Source organism: Vipera berus (genome assembly GCF_964194415.1).
Source record: "Vipera berus genome assembly, chromosome: 1".
NCBI lineage: Eukaryota > Metazoa > Chordata > Lepidosauria > Squamata > Viperidae > Vipera > Vipera berus.
The window spans coordinates 187,800,925-187,827,213 of record NC_138202.1 but is presented as its reverse complement, the minus strand read 5'-3'; the positions used below and the strand labels follow the sequence as shown (position 1 = coordinate 187,827,213).

General features: G+C 42.0%; 1 protein-coding gene across 1 annotated transcript in view; it reads right to left on the bottom strand.

Annotated features, from left to right (window-relative positions):
• Positions 1–1,710: 1,710 nt before the first annotated feature.
• The window catches only part of LOC308674458 (arf-GAP with GTPase, ANK repeat and PH domain-containing protein 1-like), a gene marked incomplete at its 3' end in the record, with an annotated part of 309,655 nt that continues 285,076 nt past the window's right edge, over positions 1,711–26,289 (bottom strand). The window contains exon 10 of the mRNA XM_081338915.1: positions 1,711–1,737. Coding sequence (XP_081195041.1) covers positions 1,711–1,737 — 27 coding nt within the window. The remainder of the gene's footprint in view (positions 1,738–26,289) is intronic.

Sequence of the window (26,289 nt, the reverse complement as noted above, 5' to 3'; positions counted from 1 at the left end):
TTGAAAAGTTCAGAAAAATCTCAAAAGATTCTTTTATAAATATTGTACCTTCTTTGGTCTATGACTGCTATTATATATGTGTCCTTTCTATTCTGTCCCTCAGGTAAACTACTAAGGCAGTGAATAATACTTCATACTTCTAAAGCTAGTGTATGTGAAAGGAATTTAAAACTGCTCTCACCAGAGTTATCATTCCATAGCACTCACTAAAAATCCAGATTGGGCTCATATTCTCTTTTAGTTGCATTTGAACAGATTCAAACAGTGCAAGCACACACATTCTCACATACACATACATCCCAGTTCACTCACATTTCACCCTCTGAGTAAAAGAGTAACTTGAGCAGAAATCCTTTCTTTGTATCACTCTAACAGGACCACAACTACAAAACAGACAAGCAATGGAGGAACAGGAATTCCATGTTAAATTGAAGAAATACCTTTCATTTACCACATTTCTACTATTGCTACATTTCCTGCTGAAACAGAAGCAGATTTAGGGATGAAATCCAACATACAGGCTTTCCCCCTATGTAATGCTATATAAAGTTAAGTAGGTAGGTATCTTTTATTTATTTAAATCTTTGACCAGCATTTATATATACACATATACAAAGTTTCATTTACATCATTAAAAATAACTACTAAAAGAAATTATAATAGTTAAAAAGAGAAGAAAATGAGATGGAGAGGATAACATTTTGAAGGAATCAAAAATGCAGTCTTAATGGTTAATATTTACTACACATAAAGTGTGTAGTAAAAATAAAGAAAGCTGGTATCAAAACAAAACAAATAGCATAATATTTTTATTTAAAGGTAAACAGAACCCAGACTAGGAGGGATTGTATATAACTTTTTTAAAAAAAACCTTCAAATTCTTTTAAACTGTGATATTGCATAAAGAAAGAAAAGGTGGAATTAATAAACTGAGAAAAATAATACATACTGCATACTTTGCTGGAAGAAATCAATGATGGCCTTTTAAAGGCAAAGAATACCAGAGAATATGCTCACAAAAAACCCTAATAATTCTTTTTTCTACAAAATTATTCACATATTCAGCATTGAAATTCTATAAAATAATAACAGCTTTGTAGTTTCTTGAACAGAGGAAGCTTTCTAAAATTAACTGTAAGAGTATTATGAAATGTCTTTAAAATCCAAAAGGCATCCATCAAGTGACTTGGAACATAAAAATGCTGAAGACCAACTAGAATTAGATGTCTTTGATGCTGCAAGTTTTGATGCAGTTGCAGAGCCAGGTAGGCACCATTATAAGACAGAACAGTCAAGTTTATACCAGAAAGAAAAGGAGATAAGGACACCCAAACAGTACAAAATCCCATTTATTTTATCAGTATTATTATAAAATCAAGCACATAGAAGAAATTAAGGGTTCTTTGAAACAGCCTAAAATTCAGGGGAAAGGATATATGTTTACTACAGCTATCTTTTTAACCTCTTTGTGTCAGCAGACAAGGGTGCCTAATAAACAGGAAAAAGCTCTATAAGCTATCAGTGGGCAAATCTGAAATCACCTCTCTGTTACCTCCTACTGCTAATTCATCATCCCAGCATGAGACAGCTAGCCTGATTGTGAACCAAAGGCTACAATAAGGGCCTCAGCTGACCACCAAAAACAGCAAAAGGGAAGGGGAGGTTTTGATGGGCAAAAGCCTGGAGAAGGCCTAAGATAAGTGCTGGCTGTCAGACAAGGACAAAGAAGGGCAGGCCCTGAGGAGAGAAGGAGATAAAAAAAAATCTTAACAACTGCTTTATCTGATGAGGGTTATGGCTAATTAATTATAAACTCAATTACCTAATCCTTACTTCAGCAGTCTCTATTCATTAAGAGATAAAAACTTGACTGACTGCTAGCTTTTGCCAGCACACACAGCATGCTTATTTGCTCCCTGTAGCACACAATTTCTTAAAAAAGATCTCCAAAAGCATTTTGACCTGTCAGCTTTTTCTCACAGAGACAGAACATTTCTCCCCATCCCCACCCCCTACCACCCAAAGTGCCCTGGGTTGCACAACAGGAGGGCATAGCTTGCATGCTGTGCACTAGCATTTAAAAGCAAAAGCCCAACATTAAACAATAGGGATTAGGTACATCAAAGATCTTCTTTCTAGCTGTGTTTCAGTTTGACAGGCCTTTTGAACTTTTCCACATTTTAACCTGAACTTCTAATTTTGGATGTTGGAAGTTTGGTTCAGGGTAAATAGTCAATTTGAAAAATAAGTCAGCTTTATATTTGTATAATATTTTTCCATAGCCTGACAATCTTTATCTATTTGGTATTTTCAAGTTTTCAATTATTTGTTTTATTAAAATGCATCAAGTGTTCTATGTAGTTTCAAAAAGGCTTGTAACTTAATTGCAATTTTAATTAAGGTAAATAACATGTTATTCTGTAGATTAATGTCAATAAGACTAAGAAACCTTTTTAACAATCTAATTATTGTAAGACATTGTTCAACTTCATAATCTGAGTTATATTATCTTCTCATTGTTAACCATTTTATATTTTGGGGGGTTTTGACTCCTAAGTTTAATTTCTCTGGTTGATTCTCATTAAGTTTAAAATTATAGTAGTGCTGCATGATAAGAATAAAGTGACATAGAGCAAATTGAAGAACAGCACTATTTCTTCCTCCTAATTTCCCTGTTGATATAATGCCATGCCTTGAAAATGTTCTGAAAATGATACTAGAGTTGTGCAGTTCTTTTAGATAGCTCTGAGGATTTGTGTTTTCATTTCTAGAGTGCGTTGGTCAAGATTTGCTTTCTAGGGATCAATACAATCCAATTAAATTTGTAATGAACCAGCTAATGGATCTGCAATTCCCATATTTACTCCATAATTCAAGATTTAATTAGTCTCTACTAATAACTCCTCTGAAATTAGTGGGCCATATACGAATATTCCTGGAGAAGATATGGAGAGAAAGTTGGCACCAGGGTCTATTCTTGGTAGGACTCAATGCTGCATGGGCAGAAATCTATTCGTAAAATGGACCTTTCCTCTCCATCCTTCTCTTTTGTAAAGCCACTGTGGATCTTTAGAATCTGTTTAGGAAAGCTGGGGACCATACAAAAATCTAAATTTCATGGAACTGCAAGAAAATAAAATCAACATCTATAGTTCTGTCAGCAGTAACAGAATTTTGATAAAGAAGTATCACTAGATTCCATCCAGGATTTCCTTCACTACTGAGTGACATGCTATTGTTGCAAAAAAGGTATTTTATATGTCCTTGCTTATTATTATATTTTACAATACAGCAGAAGCAGTGGTGGGATTCAAATATGTGAACAACTGGTTCTCTGTGTGGATGCCGCTTCCGGAAGGGCAACAAAAAATTAGCTACCAGTTCTGCCAAAGTGGTGTGAACTGGCTGAATCCCACCACTGAGCAGAAGTATGTAGAAAATGATCCAAGTGATACTAATGTGCTCCCAAGATTCTTGCTTCAACATCTTAAAAATAATAATAATTAGTAATAGCAGCAGCAGTCGTTTGGCATGTAATCTCCATCAAATAATTTTCAAGAATTTTGGTGCACCTCAATAAGTCCCTGGTACGCAACTGCTTGCTGGCAAATATGGTATTGCAACCATTTTGTGAACATACCCATTGTAATCTTCCAAAATTCCAAATGTGTTTGAACTTGTAGAGATGTAAAATTTCCAGAAATTTTAAAGCCATGAGAAAAAAACTGTTTTTTCCTTTTTTTTCTGGAAAAAAATAGAAATTTTGGAAAAATTGAAAAAAAAGTTTAATATTGAGTAGTTTTAGAAATTAAATGAAATGCAGTGTATATAAAAATATTATTCTTGCAATAAATTCCCAGTTGAACAACTATTTCCTTAACTACTGTTTAAACAAAGATGCTGTAGGAGAATTATAATACATTACCATTGAAAAAAAGTCACACCTATGACTGAATTTCTCCAGCTGATCTTACTGCATCAGTTGGTTGATACCAGAGATGGCCTTTTAAATACTTCTGTTTTAAATCCATTAGGATTTTATACATCTTAAATTGGGGTCCTGTAGCTTATGGACAGCCTGGGCAGTTCTTTAAGATCCAGTTTTGCCATCCCATTTAATCAAGGAAAATAGTTTTACAAATTTCAGTGGAGTTCAAGAGTAGTATCACTAAACTAGGCTATCCCAGTTCAGGAACATCTATAACCTGCAGTCAGAACTGACAAAGATCCTTTTTGCTGACCTTACAAACAGCTTGGAAAAGGGTTAAAGCTATCTTCCTGAGTTTGAGTACCACCTTTCTCACAACTGCCTCCAAACAATTGTCACATATCTGCACAACAACACAGTCATCTCTGAATGACTACCCCACTCCCAGCAACTTCCTCAACTAGTGAACTGCAGGAGAGAAGGAACAGAAACATATATGATCCCACAGGATAAACAGTAGAAAATAGCAATAGCAATTACACTGATGTACTGCCTGATAGTGTTTTCCAACACTCTCTGAATGGTTTACAGTGTCAACATATTGTCCCCAACAATCTGGGTTCTCATTTTATTGGAAGGATGAAAATCTGAGTCAACTTTGAGCCGGTCAGGATTGAACTTCTAATTGTGAGCAGTTAGCCTGGAATACTGAATTCTAACCACTGTGCTACCACAGTGGATCCAAAGAGAAATCTGTCACTGCTTCTCTCTAGTAACAAATCCATATGAAACATAGTGCCTCTGATCCCAACCAACTGAGACCTTCTGCAGTATCCTGATAGTGATGTTAAAAAACCATCAAGAAAACTACAAAATCAACACAATACCACCCTCAATGATCTGTTGAAGAAAGCGGGGGCAGAGGATGTGTCTGACAGCTAAGGCCAGCCTTGCCAGGAGAAGGGACCCAGGAAGTCCCAGGAATCAATTCAAGTGGAGTGGACAGGACAGTGTGAGCAGGCCTTCAACTAACTGAAGAGGAGCCTAACCTATGTTCCCATCCTGGCCTACACTGACCTGAACCAGCCCCATGAGTTACATGCTGGGATAGCCTTGGTGGGGTATTGTATCAGGAACATAACACACACCTGAGACCCACTGCATATATCAGTAGGGGCCTCACTCCATCCAAGAACTACCCCACTCACAAATTGTAGTTCCTGCCACTGAAGTGGGTGGTGGTGGTGGTGGATAAGTCAAAGGATTACCTATATTGGACAGAGTTTGAGGTTAAGATGGACAGCAAGGCATCATGTATTTCCTCCTGAGAGCCAAACTCCATGCCATGCCAGCCAGGAGCAGGGAACAGGGATGCAAATGCTCTGTTTAGGAGACCTCATGACTCTAAGGCACATGGACTTGATTGAGCCCAGACTCTCTACTGAGGGGTCAAATACCATGTTCGAGGAGGAGCAACTGTACTGTAACCCTACCCAGGTGGGAGGGGAGGGTATCCTTGTTTTGACCAAGAAAGATTTGAAAAGGGATCAGGCGAAAAAGACTCTTTGTGACCTGGCTAAAGGGCACTGGGAAGTGGTCAGTGAGAGGCCTTGTTAACCGATTCCCCAGAAGGAGCCTGATTGTTGTATAAAGAGTGGGACCAATTATAGCTCCGAGGAGGGGTGGCTTATTGGAAGGGCCCTTCAGATGGGTTCAAGGAAAAGTGGCAGCTGCTCTTCTTGGAAAAACATAGGGAGGTGGTGCTGATTGCACTACATGGACATTTGGGACTGTTATATTCACATACAATAGCACAAAAAATGATGCTACTGGGCACTCCACATACCAATTGATGTTTGGCAGGGAGGCTTGACTGCTGGTGGATATAGCATTTGGCATCTCCATGGACAACACCTCACTCACTTCACACCAGAGTTACATAGACCAGATGAGAAAAAAATTGAAGATGGCATACGAGAGTGCTCAAGCCATTTCAGGGTCCCAAGAACAAAAAACAGTAGAAACTATGACCTGAAGGTGACAATTCAGGATTTGCAACCCGGTAATCAGGTAATGTTGTGAAACCTGGGTGCTCCTAGAAAACATAAGTTGGAGGACCAATAGAGCTTCCAGCCATACACTGTTGGCAAAAAGCTACTTGAATTGTGTGGGGGAGGGGAGTGCGGGGGCCTCTGAAAATGTGGCAATAAAATCACCTCTTGCCTCTTAATGAGGCAGTAGGAGCCCCCCAGCAACAGGCAACTGAACTCTGCCTGGCCAGGAGGAAACAAGTGACCCGAACATAGCCCACAGAAGGAGGAGGAGGAGGAGGAGGAGGAGGAGGAGGAGGAGGAGGAGGAGAACAAGGACTGGTTATGTTTACCGGAACACATTAGGGCAGCTTGACCTGCGTGGGACACAGAAATGGGGCCAGAGCCATTTAGGCCAGACATCCCTGAGTTTGTGCCTCAAACTCGGAAACAGGAAGAAATCTTCGGGGACCCTGAGGGGAGAGCAGATAAGCAATCTGCACCAATGCCAGAATGGGAGAATGAGCTATTAGCCCCAAAGACCCCTGGGCCAGATAAGCTTCTGGAGGAAGAACCATTCATCCCATACTTCTCACAGCAGACAGAACCAGAGAATTAGCCACCAGCCCTGAAGACTCCTGGGTGCAAGGAATCCCTGGAGGAAGACCCATTTGCCTCAGCCGAGCCCAGGGAACAGAGGCCAAAAAGAGCAATACATCACTCCCTAAAAGACTGACATATGTTGAGCCACACAACAGGGGAGGAAGTACTCACTGCTAGAATTTCAGACAATGGGGGGGAGACCCCTGATTCAGGCCCTGCCACCCCAGGTCATTGGAGAATAGTTCCCCAACAAAGAATTTTGGCTGGGGAGAGTGTATAGTGGGGGGAGATGAGGGAAGGAAGAGGTGAGGAAAGAAGAGAAGGGAGGTTCTGTTAGGTTTTGGCAAGAAGATCTTTGGTGAGAGAGTTGGCTGGAATCTTGAAAGGTGGGGGTGGGAGACATTTATCTCAGACAAGGTTAGAAATTGAGATCATTTTTAGTTAGAATAGCCCTGGAGCTGATGGAGGAGGAGGGGGGAAAGAAGAGAAGGGGTTCTGTCAGATTTTGGCAGGAAGACTTTTGAGTTGTCTGGAATCCTGAAGGCAAGAGGGGACATTGGAGGTGAGTTGACCCAGACGAGAAGGCAAGCCAGTGAACAGAGGGGCAGCAGACACCCCAGTGGACAGTGGAGGTGACCCAAGCTGGACAAGTGGAGGTGCCTGGGTGAGAGATCAGAGCAGACTGATATCCAGATTGATAGATATTGAGACACCTGGCAAGTGACTGTGTAGCAGGGAAGAGCCTGGGTACATGTAGAAAGGGGGTAGATGAATCTGGACTCTAGCGGCCCTTTCAGGGATGGCACTACACTATAAAAGCTGTTCAATACCTAAGGTCAATACAGCAGATTCAAAGGAAATGTGAGGTCACATGATAGGTAGAAGGTAGAAGAAAAACCTGGACGAATTCACAACCACTTGAACAATACCAGCTAGAAGTAAATAATCAGTTTTTATCATAGTCACATGAGTAAGTAAGCTAAATAAGTAAGCTTAATAAGTAAGCTTATTCGCTAAGGGTTAGTTCTCTTAAAGAGACTGAAAAGACAGTAGCTCTTTCAAAGGCTACAGAGAACTGGAAATAAACTGAAATGGATGGATGGATGGAAGGAAGGAAGGAAAAGAAAGAAGAGAGAGAGAAGGAAGGAAGGAAGGAAGGAAGGAAGGAAGGAAGGAAGGAAGGAAGGAAGGAAGGAAAGAAAGAAAGAAAGGAAGGAAGGAACGAAGGAAGGGAGGGAGGAAGGAAGGAAGGAAGGAAGGAAGGAAGGAAGGAAGGAAGGAAGGAAGGAAGGAAAGAAGATGAAAATAGTTGAAAATAACTATTTTCAATAAAGAATTCCTGGGCACAGAAGCAGTGCTTCTACAATGGAGGTATTTCTTGGAGGATGCAACCCACTCTTTACAGTCATGCATAGATCACAAGAATTTTGAACACCTGCAGAAGGCGGACCCTCATTCCACATCTGATCTAGTGTATGTGTGTGTGTGTGTGTGTGTGCGTGCATGTGTATGTTAAATGTTTGTTAAGTATTTAGCAAGCCAAAAAAATTACACACACACACACACATAAAAGGTAAAGGTTCCCCCGCACATGCGTGCTAGTTGTTTCCAACTCTAGGGGCTGGTGCTCATCTCTGTTTCAAAGCCGAAGAGCCAGCGCTTGTCCGAGGATGTCTCCGTGGTCATGTGGCTGGCATGACTAGATGCCAAAGGCGCACGGAACGCTGTTACCTTCCCACCGTAGTGGTCCCTATTTTTCTACTTGCATTTTTACGTGCTTTCGAACTGCTAGGTTGGCAGAAGCTGGGATGAGTAACAGGCGCTCACTCTGTTACGCGGCACTCGGGATTCGACCCGCCAAACTGCCGACCTTCTGATTGACAAGCTCAGCATCCTAACCCACTCATATTTCAATTTTTATATCAGCTATGATCCTATTTCATAGAAGAAGCTACCAGATACATTCACATGGAAGCCTGAATATATTCCGTGCCCATTAACTTGAAGCATACTTACACTTCCCCTCCCAAAAAGGAGAAGTTAAGGATGGAAAGGCAGTAAGTAGATCTGTTGGACTATATACGCTTGGAACAACATCAGGACCTATATGTCAGAAAAGAGAAGGATGACTACCAGGGAACTTCATTAGACTCTTCTTGTTTCTCTGTGATTGGAGAATAGTCATTTCACAACAGTCCAACATGTTCTTCATTTTCAGGAACAGCTACTACAAGTCTGCCATGAAAATATGAAGAAGTGTTAAAACTACTGCATTTTGTGCTCAGAGTGTTTTGGTGACCAAGAATGAAAGTGAATGTTAAAGACAAGTTCATTCTGCCATGTCTGTTTTTAGGCTAAGGCTGTCATAAATAAGTCAGCTAGTTTGCTTCATTTCTCTGTAGAGAAGAACCCCCAAGTTGCAAACTGGGTCTGTCTGGGGTAGTACTGTAGGAGATGACCAGGCTGAACCCAAGGGAGGGGTCAAATGAGTCATGAGTCCCTGTGTGCCCGCAAGAGATCTACGTTCAGCCCACCTTGAATGCTTGAATCTCCCATGCATTTTCCTTAGTGGTCAGTTGGCCAGATTCTTATAGAGAGCTTAAGCTTGCAATAAATCTTTATACTCATTTTAACTGTCTGAATCTCTTGATTTCCTGGGCAGTTGACAAGTGCAATCCCATCCAGAACTAAAGATTATAAACTTTTGGATCCCAAGGCTGTGTACAGCCACAGCCACTTTGTCTTACCAGTATTTAGCTGAAGCTTACTATCCCCCATCCAGGCCCCCATTGCTTCCAGGCACTAAGAAAGGGCAGTCACAGCATCACTTTAATGGAGATGTAAAGCTGAGTAGCATTAGTGTATTGATGATAGCTCATCCCATGATATTGGATGATCTTACCCAGTGGTTTCATACAAATGTTAAAAAGGAGGAGAGAGTATGGAGCCTTGCACTACCCCACTATGAAATGGCCATGGGCTGGATCTCTCACCCCCTACATCAACAAAATTGGAACTGGCCACAGAGAAAGGAACCAAACCAGGGCAACACTGGGTGGGATGGGTTGAAGTAATGAGGATGCTACAACACAGTTGCAGGCTGCAACACAACTGTATTGTTTTCAATATGTACAAGTCAGTAAGCATGCCCTCAAACATTCCAAAGGGGGAAGAGGTTAGAAGGCAAATAAAAGCTGAAACCAAGTAGGGGTCTTGCCTCTTTCCATCTGGAAAGCACAGTTGCAGTTACATGATTTCCCACTTAGTGATTGCTTCACTTAGTGACAAAGTTGCAGTACCAATTAAGTTTTTTTCCCCCCCATTTATATCCCGCCCTTTTTTATTGAAAAGTTTTAAAATACAATTTTCCTTTAAGAATCCCCCCTTCCCCCTCCCTCCTCCCCCCGCCCCTACCTCCCCCCCTCCCCCTCCCCGACTTCCCAGAGCTAAATACAAGGTATATATATAAAAAGCAATCATAAACAATCATATACTAACAACTATAAACTCTAAAATCCATCACTCTCTAGCTTATAGAGGATAAAACAAGCCTTAATAATATTGAATATGTATAAAAAGAAACTAAGATAAGAAAAGAAAAAAAAACGAAAGAAGACTTATTCAAATGCTACGTAAAACTTCTTAACCCTATACTTGTTCTGGATAAACTCAATCCATTTTGTCCATTCCATAATATAGCGTTCTTGCGAATGATCTTTCAAATAGGCCGAGATCTTCGCCATCTCTGCCAGGTCTGAAACCTTTAAAGTCCACTCTTCTATAGTCGGCAGTTCCTCTTTCTTCCAATATTGGCCTATCAAAAGTCTTGCCGCCGTAATTAAGTTCAACATCAACTTGGTGTCCACAACTGTAGCGTCTGCAATTATTCCCAACAAAAAAAATTGCGGACAAAACTTTATCCTCTGTTTAAAAATCTTCTGCATATTCCACCAGACTTTTATCCAAAAAGCCTTAACCTTCTTACATGTCCACCATATGTGAAAATATGTTGCATCTTCATCACCACACCTCCAACATTTAGGCTGATAATTCGGATACATACTTGCAAGCTTTTTAGGATCTAAATGCCATCTATAAAACATTTTGTAAAAGTTCTCTCTTAGATTTTGAGCTTGAGTAAATTTCACGTTCCTCACCCAAATCTTTTCCCACGTGTCCATTGTGATAACTTCCTGGATGTTTTGGGCCCATTTTATCATACAGTCCTTAACAAGCTCTGTTTCTGAGTCAATCTCTATCAATGCAAGATATATCCGTTTGATATGTGCTGGTCCCTGATTTCTAATTTGCTTTATCAAATTTTCATCAGTCATTGTAAATCCATTTTTCTGGTCTTCTTTCCACCTGGCCCGTAACTGAGTATATTGAAACCAATTTTGAACAACCTTCTCTTCTCGCAAGAGGCTATATGATTTCAAACACCAAACATTTCTTTCCAAGCTGAGGATCTCCTTGTACGTAGTCACATCATGTTTAAAGCCAGCATGTATATTTTCTATTGCGTGTTTTGGAATTGCCCACAATGGTATCTTGCAACTTAACTTATGTCTATACTTCTTCCAAACTCTCAGCAATGCCTGCCTTAAAATATGCACCCTAAACACGTTGTCCACCTTCTTATCATACAACAAATATGCATGCCAGCCAAACAACAAATCATGGCCCTCAAGATTTAATAACCTCCCTTGCGTCAAATTAATCCAGTCACTTATTCCTACTAATGCAGCAGCTTCATAATATAATTTAAAATTAGGCAATTTAAGGCCACCTCTCTCACGAGTATCCTGCATAATCTTAAGTTTAACTCGTGGTTTTTTCCCTGGCCACACAAATTTATTGATACCTCGCTGCCATTCCTCCAGATTAGAATCTTTCTTAAGAATCGGTATCATTTGAAACAAAAATAAAAATTTAGGCAGGACATTCATTTTTACTGCTGCAATCCGTCCCAACAAAGACAATTGCAATTTTTCCCAACTCTCCAATTCTTTTTGAATTTTCCCCCATAGCTTTTCATAATTATTTTTATATAGCTTTGTATTAGAGGGCGACAAAATCACCCCCAGATATTTAACCCTTTTAACAATCTCAAATCCAGTTAATCCTTCTAAGAGGGCCTTTTGCGGTGATGTCATATTTTTGGCCAATATTTTCGTTTTTTGTACATTAACCTTAAATCCAGAAACCTTCCCATATTGTGTTATTATCTCCATCAGGTCCACAACAGAGTTCTCTGGCTGGGTCACTGTAACAACCAGATCGTCTGCGAATGCTCTCAATCTGTAGTCCTGATCTCCAATTTGAATCCCCTTAATTTTTTCCGAATTCCGAATTTTAACCAATAATATCTCTAATGTCAACACAAATAACAAGGGCGATAACGGACACCCTTGCCTTGTGCCCTTCTCAATATTACATGCTTCTGTCAAGCTATTATTAACTATAATTCAGGCAGTTTGTTTTGGATATAATGCCCTAATCGGTTGTAAAAAATTTTCCCCAAAATCCATTTTTTCTAAAACTTTCAACAAAAATTTCCAATTCAATTGATCAAAAGCTTTTTCAGCATCTAAAAAAATTAGCACCGCAGCAATCTGGTTGTTCCTTTCCAAAAACTCTAACACATCAACTATATGCCTCACATTATTTTTCATTTGCCTACCACTAATAAACCCCGTTTGATCCCCATGAATCACCTGTTGCAGAACCCTCATCAGTCTATTAGCCAAAACCTTAGCAAATATCTTGTAATCTGTGTTTAAAAGCGATATCGGTCTATAATTTTTAACTTGAGTAGCATCTTGGTCTTCCTTCGGAATCAAAGAAATAAAAGCAGTTCTCCAAGACGGTGGCACCTTTCCCCCCCTCTGGATTGTCTGGAACAGTTCCTTTAACGGTTTTATCATCTCTAATTGTAAATTTTTGTAATAGGCTGCAGTCAAGCCACAATTAAGTTTTTTTTTAAATTTTAATTCCATTTATATCCCGCCCTTCTCCGAAGACTCAGGGCGGCTTACAAGCTTAGCAGTAGCCTTCATTCTATGTATATGCCTGCTTATTAGGGCTTTCATACCCCCCCCAAGCGGCATTATTACAAAGTCAGCTTAATTGCCCCCAACAATCTGGGTCCTCATTTTACCTACCTCAGAAGGATGGAAGGCTGAGTCAACCTTAAGCCTGGTGGGATGCGAACCTGCACTAATTGCAGGCAGCTGGTGTTACTTAAGGAGGCATTAGCCCACTGCTCCACCAAGGCTCTGTTGTTAAGCAATGACTACCTGTTGTTTGAAATCAGCATGGAGGAATTCCTTGAAGAATGGTGGAACCCAAGGGAGAAGTACTTTCAAAGAAGGATGAAGTGAACAATTTCTGCTGATTGCCCTTGATGATATTACCTAGTTTGGGTAATGAAACATCTGCAAGAAAACAAGCATCAGAGAGCACCAAGGACCCCTGATTGCCCTTGGGCCAATGGGGGTATTTCATGTTGGAGGTAGTTAGTGGATGAGGAAGTTTTTGCCTCTACCCTATAGTATTCTGGATTTTTAACTTATTTAATCTTTGTTCATTTTAATATTTTTATGTTTTGTACCGTTGTTTTTATGATGTTCACAAGCTGCCCAGAGTCACTTGACAGTAAGATGAGCAGCATATAAATTTAATAAATAAATAATTGAACCTGAAACTATTGTATGAGCCAGTATTTTGAGAATAATAGAAAGCTTTGATTCTTGTTATGAAGATTATACTTATATAAATGCTTGATGCATGTAGAATTACATCTACAATGTTTAAGCAATGGTTGCACACTAGGCAACCTTCAGGGAAATAAGAAAGATTTTTAAGTCAGGCCAAGGGTGAGAAGCCTCTGTACCTCTTACTAGGGAACTCCTACAGCGCTACAATCTGGCATTGTATCTCTCCGGCTCCTTTGGAACCACTGAAAAGGAGGCCAGCAATACTGTCCTGGGCAGTGGTGGGATTCAAATAATTTAACAACTGCAGGGGGGAGGAATGGGGGGGTGCTGCCATAAGGCAAGTGAGGGAGGGGGAGCTTCCCCATGCACCCCGCAGCCACTTACTGTGCCAAAGGGCCCCTGCAGCCCTGACTCCCATTGCGCCTTGCCTGGTCGGTAGTGACGCAACTTGAGCTATTTTCAAATAATTTGTTACTTGCTATTGTTTACTTTTGATTACCCAACCACCGTATTGCTTCACAAATATCTGAATGTAAAATTTTAAAAAAAACTTGTACAAAAAAAGGACACTCGCTACTTATAGCTATCTCAATTGTATCCTGCTGCTAATTATGTTGAGAGTTCCATGGTTCCCTGAAACCTGACATTTGATTATGTTAAAATTAAGAGAATCGGAGAGGGAATCTTTGTTGACGCAACTTGAGCTATTTTCAAATAATTTGTTACTTGCTATTGTTTACTTTTGATTACCCAACCACCGTATTGCTTCACAAATATCTGAATGTAAAATTTAAAAAAAAACTTGTACAAAAAAAGGACACTCGCTACTTATAGCTATCTCAATTGTATCCTGCTGCTAATTATGTTGAGAGTTCCATGGTTCCCTGAAACCTGACATGGGGAATTTCTTCATATCACTAGGTGCTTTAGAACTATCGTAAAATTAGTTTAAGCTTTTAATAGCTAGGCCGTCAAAGTCACAGCTGGTACTAGCTAGATAACCCATGACCAGTGATGGGATTCAGTTGGTTTGCACCGGTTCAGCAGAATTTATACTTAATTTTTTGTTGAAATCTGAATCTCCACTCCTTACCTTCCTGTCTCCAGTTTTTCCAAATTCTTTTCAATCCAATGCTGAGTTTTTTTCTCTTGGCTCCTCCTTTCAGCCGTTCAGATTCAACTGTGCTGGATTTTTGTTGCCATACTGTTTAACTTATACTGTTTAACTTATGTTATACACAGCTGGTACTATAAATTAATGCACTTCTAACTGTGACATAATCAATTAGAAGAATTTTCAATATATTTGCACTTATACATATCCATGTCCTGTTTTCAAGTTTTACCTAATTGCAATAGAATATCCTAGAATTGCCTATGATATATAAAAGAAAACTTAATTTTCAGGTAGCCCACATTTCCCTATTTCAATAAAAAGCAATTATCCTGTCTACAGAAATTACATTGTTCATTTCAATACATTCTTATTTTTTACAAATAAATTCTATTTATCATCTTAATAATTCACCAATTATTAGAAAAATATCTTTTGTTATATCCTCCCAAATTCTATAATATAAATCAATTCTAATAGCCAACTTTCCTTTCCCTTAGACACCTAAAAGTTAAATATAAAATCAATTTATATCTATATCATTACAACAGATATTCTATATGTCATCTTAATAGTTCATCAATTATTAAAATATTGTCTTTTATTATATCATTCCAGATTCTATAATATAGTTCAGAGTTATGTTCTAATAGCTTAATTTTATTTTCCCTTAACAATCTAAAACCTAAATATAAAACTAGTTTACATTTTTTAAAGATTCCCCTTAGCCCATTAAAAGAAATTTTTTAAGCTCTATTCTTACAAATCCCAAGAAAGAGACAAGTCTAATTTTTTAAATCTAACTCTCGCCTTCTTTTTGTGCCAATCAGTTTCCATATCGGTGCCTTTAGATTCTCAAATGTGTCTCCCTTTCTTCCTACACACATTGTTTGAATCCAGGGAGACCATCCAAATATCAGTTTTGCAAACAAAGTGTCCCCTTTGTAATCATTGAAGTGTTGCTTTAATAGCTCAACTTTTGATGTTTGGTGTAATTGTCATTAGTTCAGTCTGGTCTTTTTCTTCTTCCGATTCCATCTGGCTTAGATAAGAAATAGTAACTGGTGTTATAGTTATCATTTGATTGGCTGGGTCCTCAATTTACTGTATTTGAAGGCCTTTAATATCTTCTCTCTTGATGTTGCTTTCTTCGGGTACTATTGTTTTTTGAGTTGTAGGTTTTATTGTTGAGGTCAAGATTTGGGCTTCGAAGTTCTCTGTAAATTGTATTTGTTGTTCTTTAAAGTCTCCTATTTTAATGTCAGTTTCCACTTCTTCTGTTTGTTTTTCGATTGTCAATTCATTATTTATTTATTTATTTATTTATTTATTTATTATTGGGACTTATATGCCGCCCTATATCCCGAAGGACTCAGGGCGGCTAACAAGAATAACATACAATAATACAGAAGTTAAAATAAAAATTAAATTAATGGCCCCTGTAGAATAAATTAAAATTAAAATTAAAATAAATTAAAAATTAGAGTTAAAAATTAAAAGCATAAATTAAAATCCCTGTCAGTCCAGGTCAGCCAGATGGAAAAGGAGTGTTTTGAGGCCGCGGCGAAAGGACTGGAGATCTGGGGCCATCCGAAGCTCAGGGGGGAGCTGGTTCCATAGGGCTGGCGCTCCCACAGAGAAGGCTCTCCCCCTTGGGGTCGCCAGCCAACATTGTCTAGCCGACGGTACCCTGAGGAGGCCTTCTCTGTGTGAGCGTACTGGGCGATGGGAAGTCGTTCCCGGCAGCAGATGGTCCTGCAAGTATCCCGGGCCTAAGCCATGTAGGGCTTTAAAGGTAAGTATGAGCACCTTAAATCTCACCCGGAGGACAACCGGTAACCAATGCAGCTCACACAGGAGGGGTGTAATATGGGAGTATTGGGGTGCTCCCATCACTAGCCGCGCGGCCGCACTCTGAACCAGCTGAAGCCTCCGGGTGGTCTTTAAGGGCAGCTCCACGTAGAGAGCATTGCAGTAATCTATATGGGAGGTAACGAGTGCGTGGGTGACTGTACGTAAGGCATCTCGGTCCAGAAAGGGGCGTAACTGGCGTACCAGGCGAACCTGGGCAAACGCCCCCCTAGCCACGACTCCAATATGATCTTCAAAATTGAGTCGTGAATCCAGGAGGACACCTAGATTGCGTGCTCTATCAACGGGAGGTAAGATCTCTCCTCCTATAACCAAAGATGGAACCTCTTGGACTAAACGAGATGCCGGTATGTAAAGCCACTCAGTCTTGGCCAGGTTGAGCCGGAGCCTGTTCTTTCCTATCCAAATCTGTACCGCTTCCAGGCAACGGGACATCACATTGAGGGCATCACTGTGTTGGTTCATGGTGTAGATGAAAAGCTGGGTATATTGATGATACCTCACCCCGAAGCCACGAATGATCTCACCCAGCGGCGTCATATAGATGTTGAACAGGAGAGGCGAGAGTACCGACCCCTGAGGCACCCCACAGCTAAGGGGCCTAGGGGTTGACCTCTGCCCCCCTGCCAACACCGTCTGCGAATGGTCCGAGAGGTAGGAGGAGAACCACCGCAAAACAGTGCCTCCCACTCCTAACCCCTCAAGACGACGCAGCAAGATACCGTGGTCGATGGTATCAAGAGAGATCTAATAGGACCAGGACAGAGGAAAAACCCCTATCTCGGGCCTGCTAGAGATCATTCACCAGCGCGACCAATGCCGTCTCCGTGCTATACCCGGGCCTGAAACCCGATTGGTATGGATCCAGATACTCAGTTTCCTCCAGGACCAAAGGGAGCTGCCGTGCCACCACGGTCTCAACAACCTTCGCAAGAAAACGAAGATTGGAGACAGGATGAAAGCTATTTAAAATAGCTGGATCCAATGCAGGTTTCTTGAGGAGGGGCCTTACCACTGCCTCTTTCAAGGCGGCAGGGAAGTACCCTTCACTCAGTGAGGCATTAATAACTGCTAGGAGCCAGCCTCGTGTAACCTCCCGAGACGCATAGACCAGCCAGGAGGGACACGGGTCCAACAGACATGTGGCGGCACTTAATTTCCCCATGATCCTGTCCACTTCATCCGGAGTCACAGGATCAAACTCTTCCCAAATGTTCTTGGCCAAACCCATCGTTTTCCTCTCGTCAGATACTGCCCAGTCAGAGTCCAGACCAGCCCGAATCTGAGCAATTTTGTCCACCAGATATTTACTAAATTCCTCAGCCCATCCTCGTAAGGGGTCCTCTCCCGTCCCTTGATTTAAAAGGGAGTGGGTCACCCTAAACAAGGTGGCCGGGCAGTTATCTGAGGATGCAATGAGGGTGGTGAAGTAAGTACGCTTTGCCACCTCCATTGCCACAAGATAAGATCTAGAAAAGGATCTTAACTGTGTTCGGTCAGACTCGGACCAACTGGTTCTCCAAATGCTCTCTCTTCTCCGGCGTTTCATCTCCCGCAGGTCCTTGGAAAACCAAGGAGCAAGCCGGGACCTGCGCCGGGTCAGAGGCCGCAAAGGCACAATGCGGTCGAGAGCCTCCGAAGCAGCCTGTTGCCAGGCATTAACTAAGGACTCGACCGGGCTGTGGGAGAGGGAGGTAGGAATCAATCCAAGCACCGTTTGGAACCTATCTGGGACCATCAGGTGCCTGGGGCGGAACCATCTGGTCGGTTCTGCCTCCCGGCAGTGGGGGGTGACGTGACGGAGGCCCAACCGCAGGAGATAATGGTCTGTCCATGAAAGAGGTTGAGATGTTGGAGTAACCCCCCCCAGACCATTAAGCCACTGCCCAGAGATAAAAATGAGATCAGGCGTGTTTCCCCCCTCGTGAGTCGGGTCCTGAATAATTTGGGTCAGGTCCATGGCCATCATGGAAGCCATGAACTCTCGGGCCACCTCCGATGCACCACCCAGGGAAGGCAGATTAAAATCTCCCAGAACCATAAGTCTGGGAAATTCAACCGCCAATCCCGAGAGGGCGTCAAGTAGTCCGGGCAGAGCCGTAGCTACGCAGCTTGGAGAGAGGTATGCAAGCAACAGGCCCAACTGACCACCAGGACCCCACCTTAAGAGGAGGGACTCACATCCGTCTATCTGAGGGGCAGTGGCCTCCCGTGGACAGAGGGTCTCTCTAATAATGACCGCCACGCCACCTCCCCTACCCTGAGCCCGAGGTTTATGCAGCACATGGAAACTTGGAGGGCATAAATCAATCAGAGGGACTCCTCCCTCCGGGCCCAACCAAGTTTCCGTGATGCATGCCAGGTCTGCGTCCTCCTCCTCGATCAAATCACGGATGAGGGGAGCTTTGTTCACAACAGACCTGGCATTCAAATAGATCAGCCTGAGCTCAGGTGTCTGCCCTCCCGCTTCCCTGGGAGAGCAGGTGAGAGCCAGAGGGTCGGAGCGTGCCACAGCTCGAAAATAACGGGGGCCTGATCCCAGATTACTATATGGCCCTCTGTTCATCCATGTGCCGCCATTCCCAATCACCGTGGGGATCGCTATCCCTACCCCATCCCCCTGGGTCCCAAGACTCTCCCTGGTCCCCATATTGCCGCGGCCATCAGCCAACCTAGACTGAGAAAGGTCCGGTAGAATCTTCCCCTCATTCTGCCAGGCGTGACCCTCCCCCCTCCCTAACCCTTTAAATTTTTTTAAAAGAAATTTAACTTTAAGGTCAAAGTTTGATTTGGTAGCTTTAAGCTGTCAGATTTATCTTGCAATTTGGCTTTGATTTGTTCAGTCATTGCCAAGATTGTGTCAAGTATCAGTTTGTAGTTAAGTGGTGGGATATATACCTCCATTTCATTGATGTTTACAGATAAGTCTTTCATGGAGGCTATTTTAATAAGAGTCAATGATTGTCCACCTCCAGTATTCCTAAAGATTGTTTTTGGTGCCAGGTGTTCCCAATTCTTATCTTTGAAGATAATGTCAAGGACAGCTCTGTTATTCAGTCAGCTCTCACAATAAAAAAAAGTTTAGTTGCTATACCAGGTTTCGCCACAAGATGTCATCAATTGTTGTTGCTGTTAGCTGCGAAGTCGTGTTCGACCCATCGCGACCCTATGGACAACTTTCCTCCAGGCCTTCCTGTCCTCTACCATCCTCTGGAGTCCATTTAAGCTCACGCCTACTGCTTCAGTGACTCCATCTAGCCACCTTATTCTCTGTCGTCCCCTTCTTCTATTGCCCTCAATCTTTCCCAGCATTAGGTTCTTCTCCAGTGAGTCCTTCCTTCTCATTAGGTGGCCAAAATATTTGAGTTTTAGCTTCAGGACCTGGCCTTCTAAAGAGCAGTCAGGGTTGATCTCCTCTAGGACTGACCGGTTTGATCGCCTTGCAGTCCAAGGGACTCGCAGGAGTCTTCTCCAGCACCATAGCTCAAAGGCCTCAATTCTTTGGCACTCGGCCTTTCTTATGGTCCAACTTTCACTGCCATACATTGCAACTGGGAAAACCATAGCCTTGACTATATGCACTTTTGTTGACAGGGTAATGTCTCTGCTTTTTAGTGTGCTGTCTAGATTTGTCATGGCTTTCCTCCCGAGGAGCAAGCGTCTTTTAATTTCTTGGCTACAGTCCCCATCTGCAGTGATCTTGGAGTGCAGGAAAATAAAATCTGTCACTACCTCCATTTCTTCCCCATTTATTTGCCAGGAATTGAGAGGGCCGGATGCCATGATCTTGGTTTTCCTAATGTTAAGTTTCAAGCCACGTTTTGCACTCTCCTTCTTCACTCGCAACAAAAGGCTCTTTATTTCTTCTTCACTTTCTGCCATTAGAGTGGTATCATCTGCATATCTTAGGTTGTTGATATTTCTTCTGGCAATCTTAATTCCAACTTTTGATTCATCTAGCCCTGCCTTTCTCATAATGTGCTCTGCATATAAGTTAAATAGGCAGGGCAACAGTATACAGCCTTGCCGGACTCATTTCCCAATTTGGAACCAATCAGTGGTTCCGTGTCCAGTTCTCACTGTTGCTTCTTGGCCCACATATAGGTTTCTCAAGAGACAAATAAGATGGTCTGGTATGCCCATCTCTTTAAGAACTTGCCACAGTTTGTTATGATCCACACAATCAAAGGCTTTAGCATAGTCAATGAAGCAGAAGTAGATGTTTTTCTGGAACTCTCTAGCTTTCTCCATGATCCAGCGTATGTTAGCAATTTGATCTCTAGTTCCTCTGCCTCTTCGAAATCCTGCCTGTACTACTGGTAGTTCTCGATCCACATACTGCTGGAGTCTAGCTTGTAGGATTTAAAGCATAACTTTACTAGCATGAGAAATGAGTGCAATGGTGCGATAGTTTGAACATTCTTTGGCACTGCCTTTCTTTGGAATTAGAATGTAAACTGATCTTTTCCAATCCTGTGGCCACTGTTGAGTTTTCCAAATTTGCTGGCAAATTGAGTGTAGCACTTTTACTGCATCGTCTTTTAAGATTTTGAATAGCTCAGCTGGAATACTGTCACCTCCACTAGCTTTGTTGTTGCTCAGCTTTTCTAAGGCCCACTTCACTTCACATTCTAGGATGTCTGGCTCGAGGTCAGTGACCACCTCATTGCGATTACTAGGGATGTTAAGCTCATTCTTGTATAGTTCTTCTGTGTAATTTTGCCACCTCTTCTTAATCTCTTCTGCCTCTGTTAGGTCCCTGCCATTTTGGTCCTTTATCATGCCCATTTTTGCATGAAACGTTCCCTTCATCTCTCCAATTTTCTTGAAAAGATCTCTGGTCCTCCCTATTCTATTGTTTTCTTCTATTTCTTTGCACTGTTCATTTAAGAAGGCATTCTTATCTCTTCTAGCTATTCTCTGGAATTCGGCATTCAATTGGGCATATGTTTCTTTTTCTCCCTTGCCTTTTGCTTCCTTCCTTTCCTCAGCTATTTGCAGAGCTTCCTCAGACAGCCATTTTGCTTTTTTGCATTTCTTTTTCTTGGGATGGTTTTGGTTGCTACCTCTTGTACAATGTTGTGAACCTCTGTCCATAGTTCTTCAGGCACTCTGTCTATCAAATCTAATTCCTTAAATCTATTTGTCACCTCTACTGTATATTCAACAGGGATATGATTTAATTCATACCTGAGTGGCCTAGTGCTTTTCCCTACTTTCTTCAGTTTAAGCCTAAACTTTGCAATGAGAAGCTCATGGTATGAGCCACAGTCAGCTCCTGGTGTTTTTTTTTTTATTGACTGTATAGAGCTTCTCCATCTTTGACTGCAGAGCATATAGTCAATCTGATTTCTGTGTTGACCGTCTGGTGATGTCCATGTGTAGAGCCGTCTCTTGGGTTGTTGGAAAAGAGTGTTTGCTATCACCATCGTATTCTCTTGACAAAATTCTATCAACCTGTGTCATCAATAGCATATAGAATAACATGTAAAATCTTTTTTCAGATAAATATAAGCTTTTGTTCAATTAGTCCATTTCTTTTTTCCCTTAATTCACAGCTTAAGCAGAAAATGGGTTGGTAGATCCCCACAAAAATATAAGCTTTTTAATAAGCAGAAATAAGATTGCTTAATTTCTTTGCTTAGTCATTTGATTTATTTTAAGGCTTTCAAGTTTATTCCCCAAGTATGCACTCGCCAGTCTTTCAAAATAGGGGGAGGAAATTTTCGGAAAAGTCCCACAGGAAGGTAGTTAGGGGAATAGGAAAGGTAAGGTCTCACCCAGGTCCTCCAGATTGCTTTGTTGTGCTAGATGGTGCTTTCGGCTTTCGGCAGGGAATGGCTTAATGATCCTTTGGGCCAAAGGAGCTGCTCCGGATTCAGGAAAAGGGCTGCCACCCTTCCGCGATCACAAGGAGGGCCTCCTCACGCTGGTCGCCCCTCCAGGGTGACTTTTGACCCTTTTCAGGGTCCTCCAAGGAAGAAAGATCGGGCGGCAGGGAGAGAGCTCTTCCTGCACATCCGCAAGCGCCGTGTGAAAAAACTGGAAGCCCGGGAGTGTCATTTAATGGGGTGAAAATTTTTAAAAAATTTTCAGTGGGGGGTTCTAAAAATATGTGTTTTTACACAAAAAATTCAAGTCTGCTGTTATTTTTACAATTGCACAATGTTTAGCTTGGTAAATCCACATCTGATCATATATCACATGATTGTCATGGTTCCAACACATGAAACTGTTCAAAAGAACTTTGAGGCATTGTTTACCTTAAAGAATTTTTTATTCAAGAAACAAAGTACCGGCACTACATAGTTGAAACCAAAAACTACATTCCCCTCCCCTGGACACAAAGTAACAAAATGCAATTCCCTCCTCCAATAAACAGTCATAAATCACATTCCCCAATTAGCTTGAAGCACGGGCTTTCTCCCCAGCTCTCCAGCCTGCCAAAACACTATCAGCTCTGGGCCCATTGTCCTTGGGTTCCCATGACTAAGTTATTATTGTTATGACTAGCTGGACTCTCATCCCTATCCCCCCTCCCAGCAGCAACTAATTCTAAAAGCAATAGAGAAAATGGCTCTATTGGCATTTCCATCTATTGTCAAAGCAAGAACATCCGATGTTAGCAGCACTGACATATGACCCCCTTACAAAAAGGAGAAATCCTGTAATGCAAACAAAATCATAGGTTAAGGGTTGCCTCTAGGTTTGTTAGGGTGTTTCTTATAGAATGTACTAATGAGTGTCAGGTTTTACATTGCTAGATTTTACCCAGGTGGCTTCAGACAACGGATACCCCTTCCACTGGACTAAGTACTGCAATTTCCCTTTAAAAATTCTAGAATCAAGAATATGCTTCTCTTCATAGTGAGTCTGTCCTGCTACTATGAGAGGTCCAGGTGCCTTCTTAGGGGGAGGTCTGAAGGAGGAATCCCAAAAAGGTTTCAGCAGGCTACAATGAATACAGGGTGAACTTTCCCTAAGAGTCTGGGAAGTTTTAGTTCTACCATGACCAGGTTAATAATCTTTACAATGGGGAAGGATCCTAAGTACTTCAGTCCTAGCTTCTTACTAGGTAACTTAAGCCGTAAATATTTTGTGGACAAATAAACCTTTTCCCCAACTTGGAATGTCCTTTGAGGAGCCCTTTTTTATCTGCCTGTTTTTTATATGTCTCAGAAGCCTTTTTCAAAGCAGTTTTCGTGTTTTTCCAGACTTCTTCCCACCCCCTCACCCATTGATCAAGAGTTTGGGAAGCGGAGGGATCTGGAGGATATTTGGGTATTGGGCTGAACTCTTTCCCTGTGGCCTGTTTAAAAGGCGTGAAGCCAGTGCTGCTGTGAACAGAGTTATTGTAAGCCACCTTACCATAGGAGGAGGTCAGTGAAGTTCGTTTGTTGATAATCCACATAGCATCGGAGATATTGTTCCACCATTGAGTTCGCGGATTCAGCTGCCCCATTGGTAGATGGGTGAAAGGCCGATGATAGTCCTTGAGATGAGCCAATTAGCTTAAGAAAAATCCTCCAAAACATGGCTGTAAACTGCATCCCCCTGTCAAAGATTATTCATTTTGGTGCATCATGTAGTCCGTAGATGTGTTTCAGGAACATCTTGGTTAGTTGCTGGGCAGACGGGAGCCCTTTGCAGGCAATAAAGTGAGCCTGCTTTGAAAACAGATCTGTCACAGTCCAGATGACTGTATTTCCCCTATTTTCAGGTAGGTCTACTATAAACTCCATAGCAATTTCTTCCCATGGTTGGGAAGGGTCCACCACCAGTTGTAATAACCCAGGGGTTTTCCCCGGAATTCTTTTCATGGTGGCACATACAGCAGAACTCCGGACATAGTTTTCCATGTCCCATTTCAATCCCAGCCACCAAAATTGCCAGTGGATGAGGTGTAGTTTTTTTAAAATATCTAAAGTGCCCAGCCTGTTTTACATCATGGCCGTGTTGGAGCACGTTAAGGCAGAGGGTGTCGGGCAAGTACACATTTCCCCCTTTGTAAGCCAAATCATCCCTGCATGTTAGGGAGATTTGATTGTCCTTGAACCATTGGTCGGTGATGAGCTCTCGTTTTGTTTTCTTTGTGCCAGGGTCATTGGCTTGTGGCTCTTGAAGGTGAGACTCTGCATGGCATGAGTTGAGAAACAGTTTGTGAAGTGGAGATAATTGCTTCATTGATTTCTTCACACTGGCTCTTGTACTGGAGCAGTCTGGATAAAGCATCAGCTAAGAAGTTTTTTCCTCCTGGTATGTACTTTAGGGTGAGATTAAAATGGGTAAAGTATTGCACCCATCGTACTTGTTTCGGGGACAATTTGCGGGGAGTTTTCACTACTTCTAGGTTTTTGTGATCAGTCTATATACCTTGAAAGGCGCTTGCTCCCTTCTAGATAGTGCCGCCAGTTTAATAGAGCCCAACGGATCGCAAAGGCTTCTATTCTGTTCCAGCCTATGACCGGCCCTGTTTGTGTGACAGGAACAACCCATTTTCCTTTTTGACAAATTAATAGGCTGGAAAAAACCCAACCCATTTTTTTTATAGTTCCAAAATGATAAAGTCTTCCAAACAAAAAAGCAGCAGAATATTTTCTTCAATAAATAATTCAAAATATGAAACAAGTCAACAAACAAGAGTCAAACAGATTAGCAAGAACAGACCAGGATTCTCTTTGAATGTCTACGAACGGTTGCCTTCAGCAACCAGCACCACCCACACCTTCCCCTTTTATTATCTGTCCCAAGGCACGGTTTCTCAATGCCTTCTCCTCCTTTCACTGAGTTGCCTCATTGATTTTCTCTGATCTGCTCTGCTGGTTTGCCTTCTGCTTCTAGCGTCTCTGAACAGATTCAGCTATGACTCCTCTGAATCTGACACCTCCTCCTCACACAGTTAAGCCTCATGAGGAACATGACTGGAGGGGCCAGGCTGAGAGTCCTGCAGTGCATCAGAGCCTCCCTCTGACACTGAAGGCTCTCCAAACCCCTCCTCCTCCTCTTCCTCAGACTCAGCTGCTGGGAGCACAGGGTGACACTGAATCACAACAGCTTCTTTTTCCCACACAGCCCACCTTGTCTCAGTGAATTTTTTTGAGGTGTAGACACAGGGTTGTAGGGTCCCACTCTGGTTCTTTTGCAGTAGCACAGCTCCGACAGCCACATCTCTGGCATTGGCTTGAATCACAAAGGGCTTCCCTGGGCAAGGATGCTTTAAGACCGGTTTGACCACAAATAGCCTTTTTAAATTCTCAACTGGTTTGACAGTTCATAGTCCATGCTAGTGGTTGGCCCGGGTGCAGCTTTCCTCCCTCTTTGTCTGTTTTCAGTAATTCCATAAGGGGTAAGGCAATTTCAGCAAAGGAGGGGATGAACTGATGGTAGAAGTTGGCGAACCCCAGAAAACTCTGGAGCTGTTTGTGAGTCTTTGGGGGCTGCCATTCAATTACGGCTTTCACTTTGATTGGGTCCATTTCAATGCCCTTGCAGGAAATTCTGTAGCCAAGATAATGTAGTTGGGTCTGGTAAAACTCACACTTCGATAGTTTAACATAAAGTTTGGCATTCAACAGTTTCTTTAGCACTTCTCTCACTTGTTTTATGTGGTCAGCCTTATTCGTGTTGTGTATCAGGATGTCATCAAGATACACCAAAACCCCTTTGTATAAATGGTCATGTAGTACCTGATTAACCAGCTGCATGAAGACAGCTGGAGCCCCCTGTTGTCCAAACGGCATGACTTTAAATTGGTAGCTCCCCATGGGACAGTTAAAAGCAGTCTTCCACTCATCTCCCTCCTTTATCCTCTGCTGGTAATATGCCTCTCTTATGTTCAGCTTAGTGAAGACACTCCCCTTTGCCAGGTGGGTTAGTAAGTCCTTCAGGAGGGTGAGGGGGTATTTGTTTTCCACGCTCACAGCATTCAGACTTTTATAGTCCATGCAGAGATGAAGAAATCCATCTTTTTCTTTCTTTAAATAACAACCGGGCTCCCACGACAGACTTGGCCCATTTGATAAA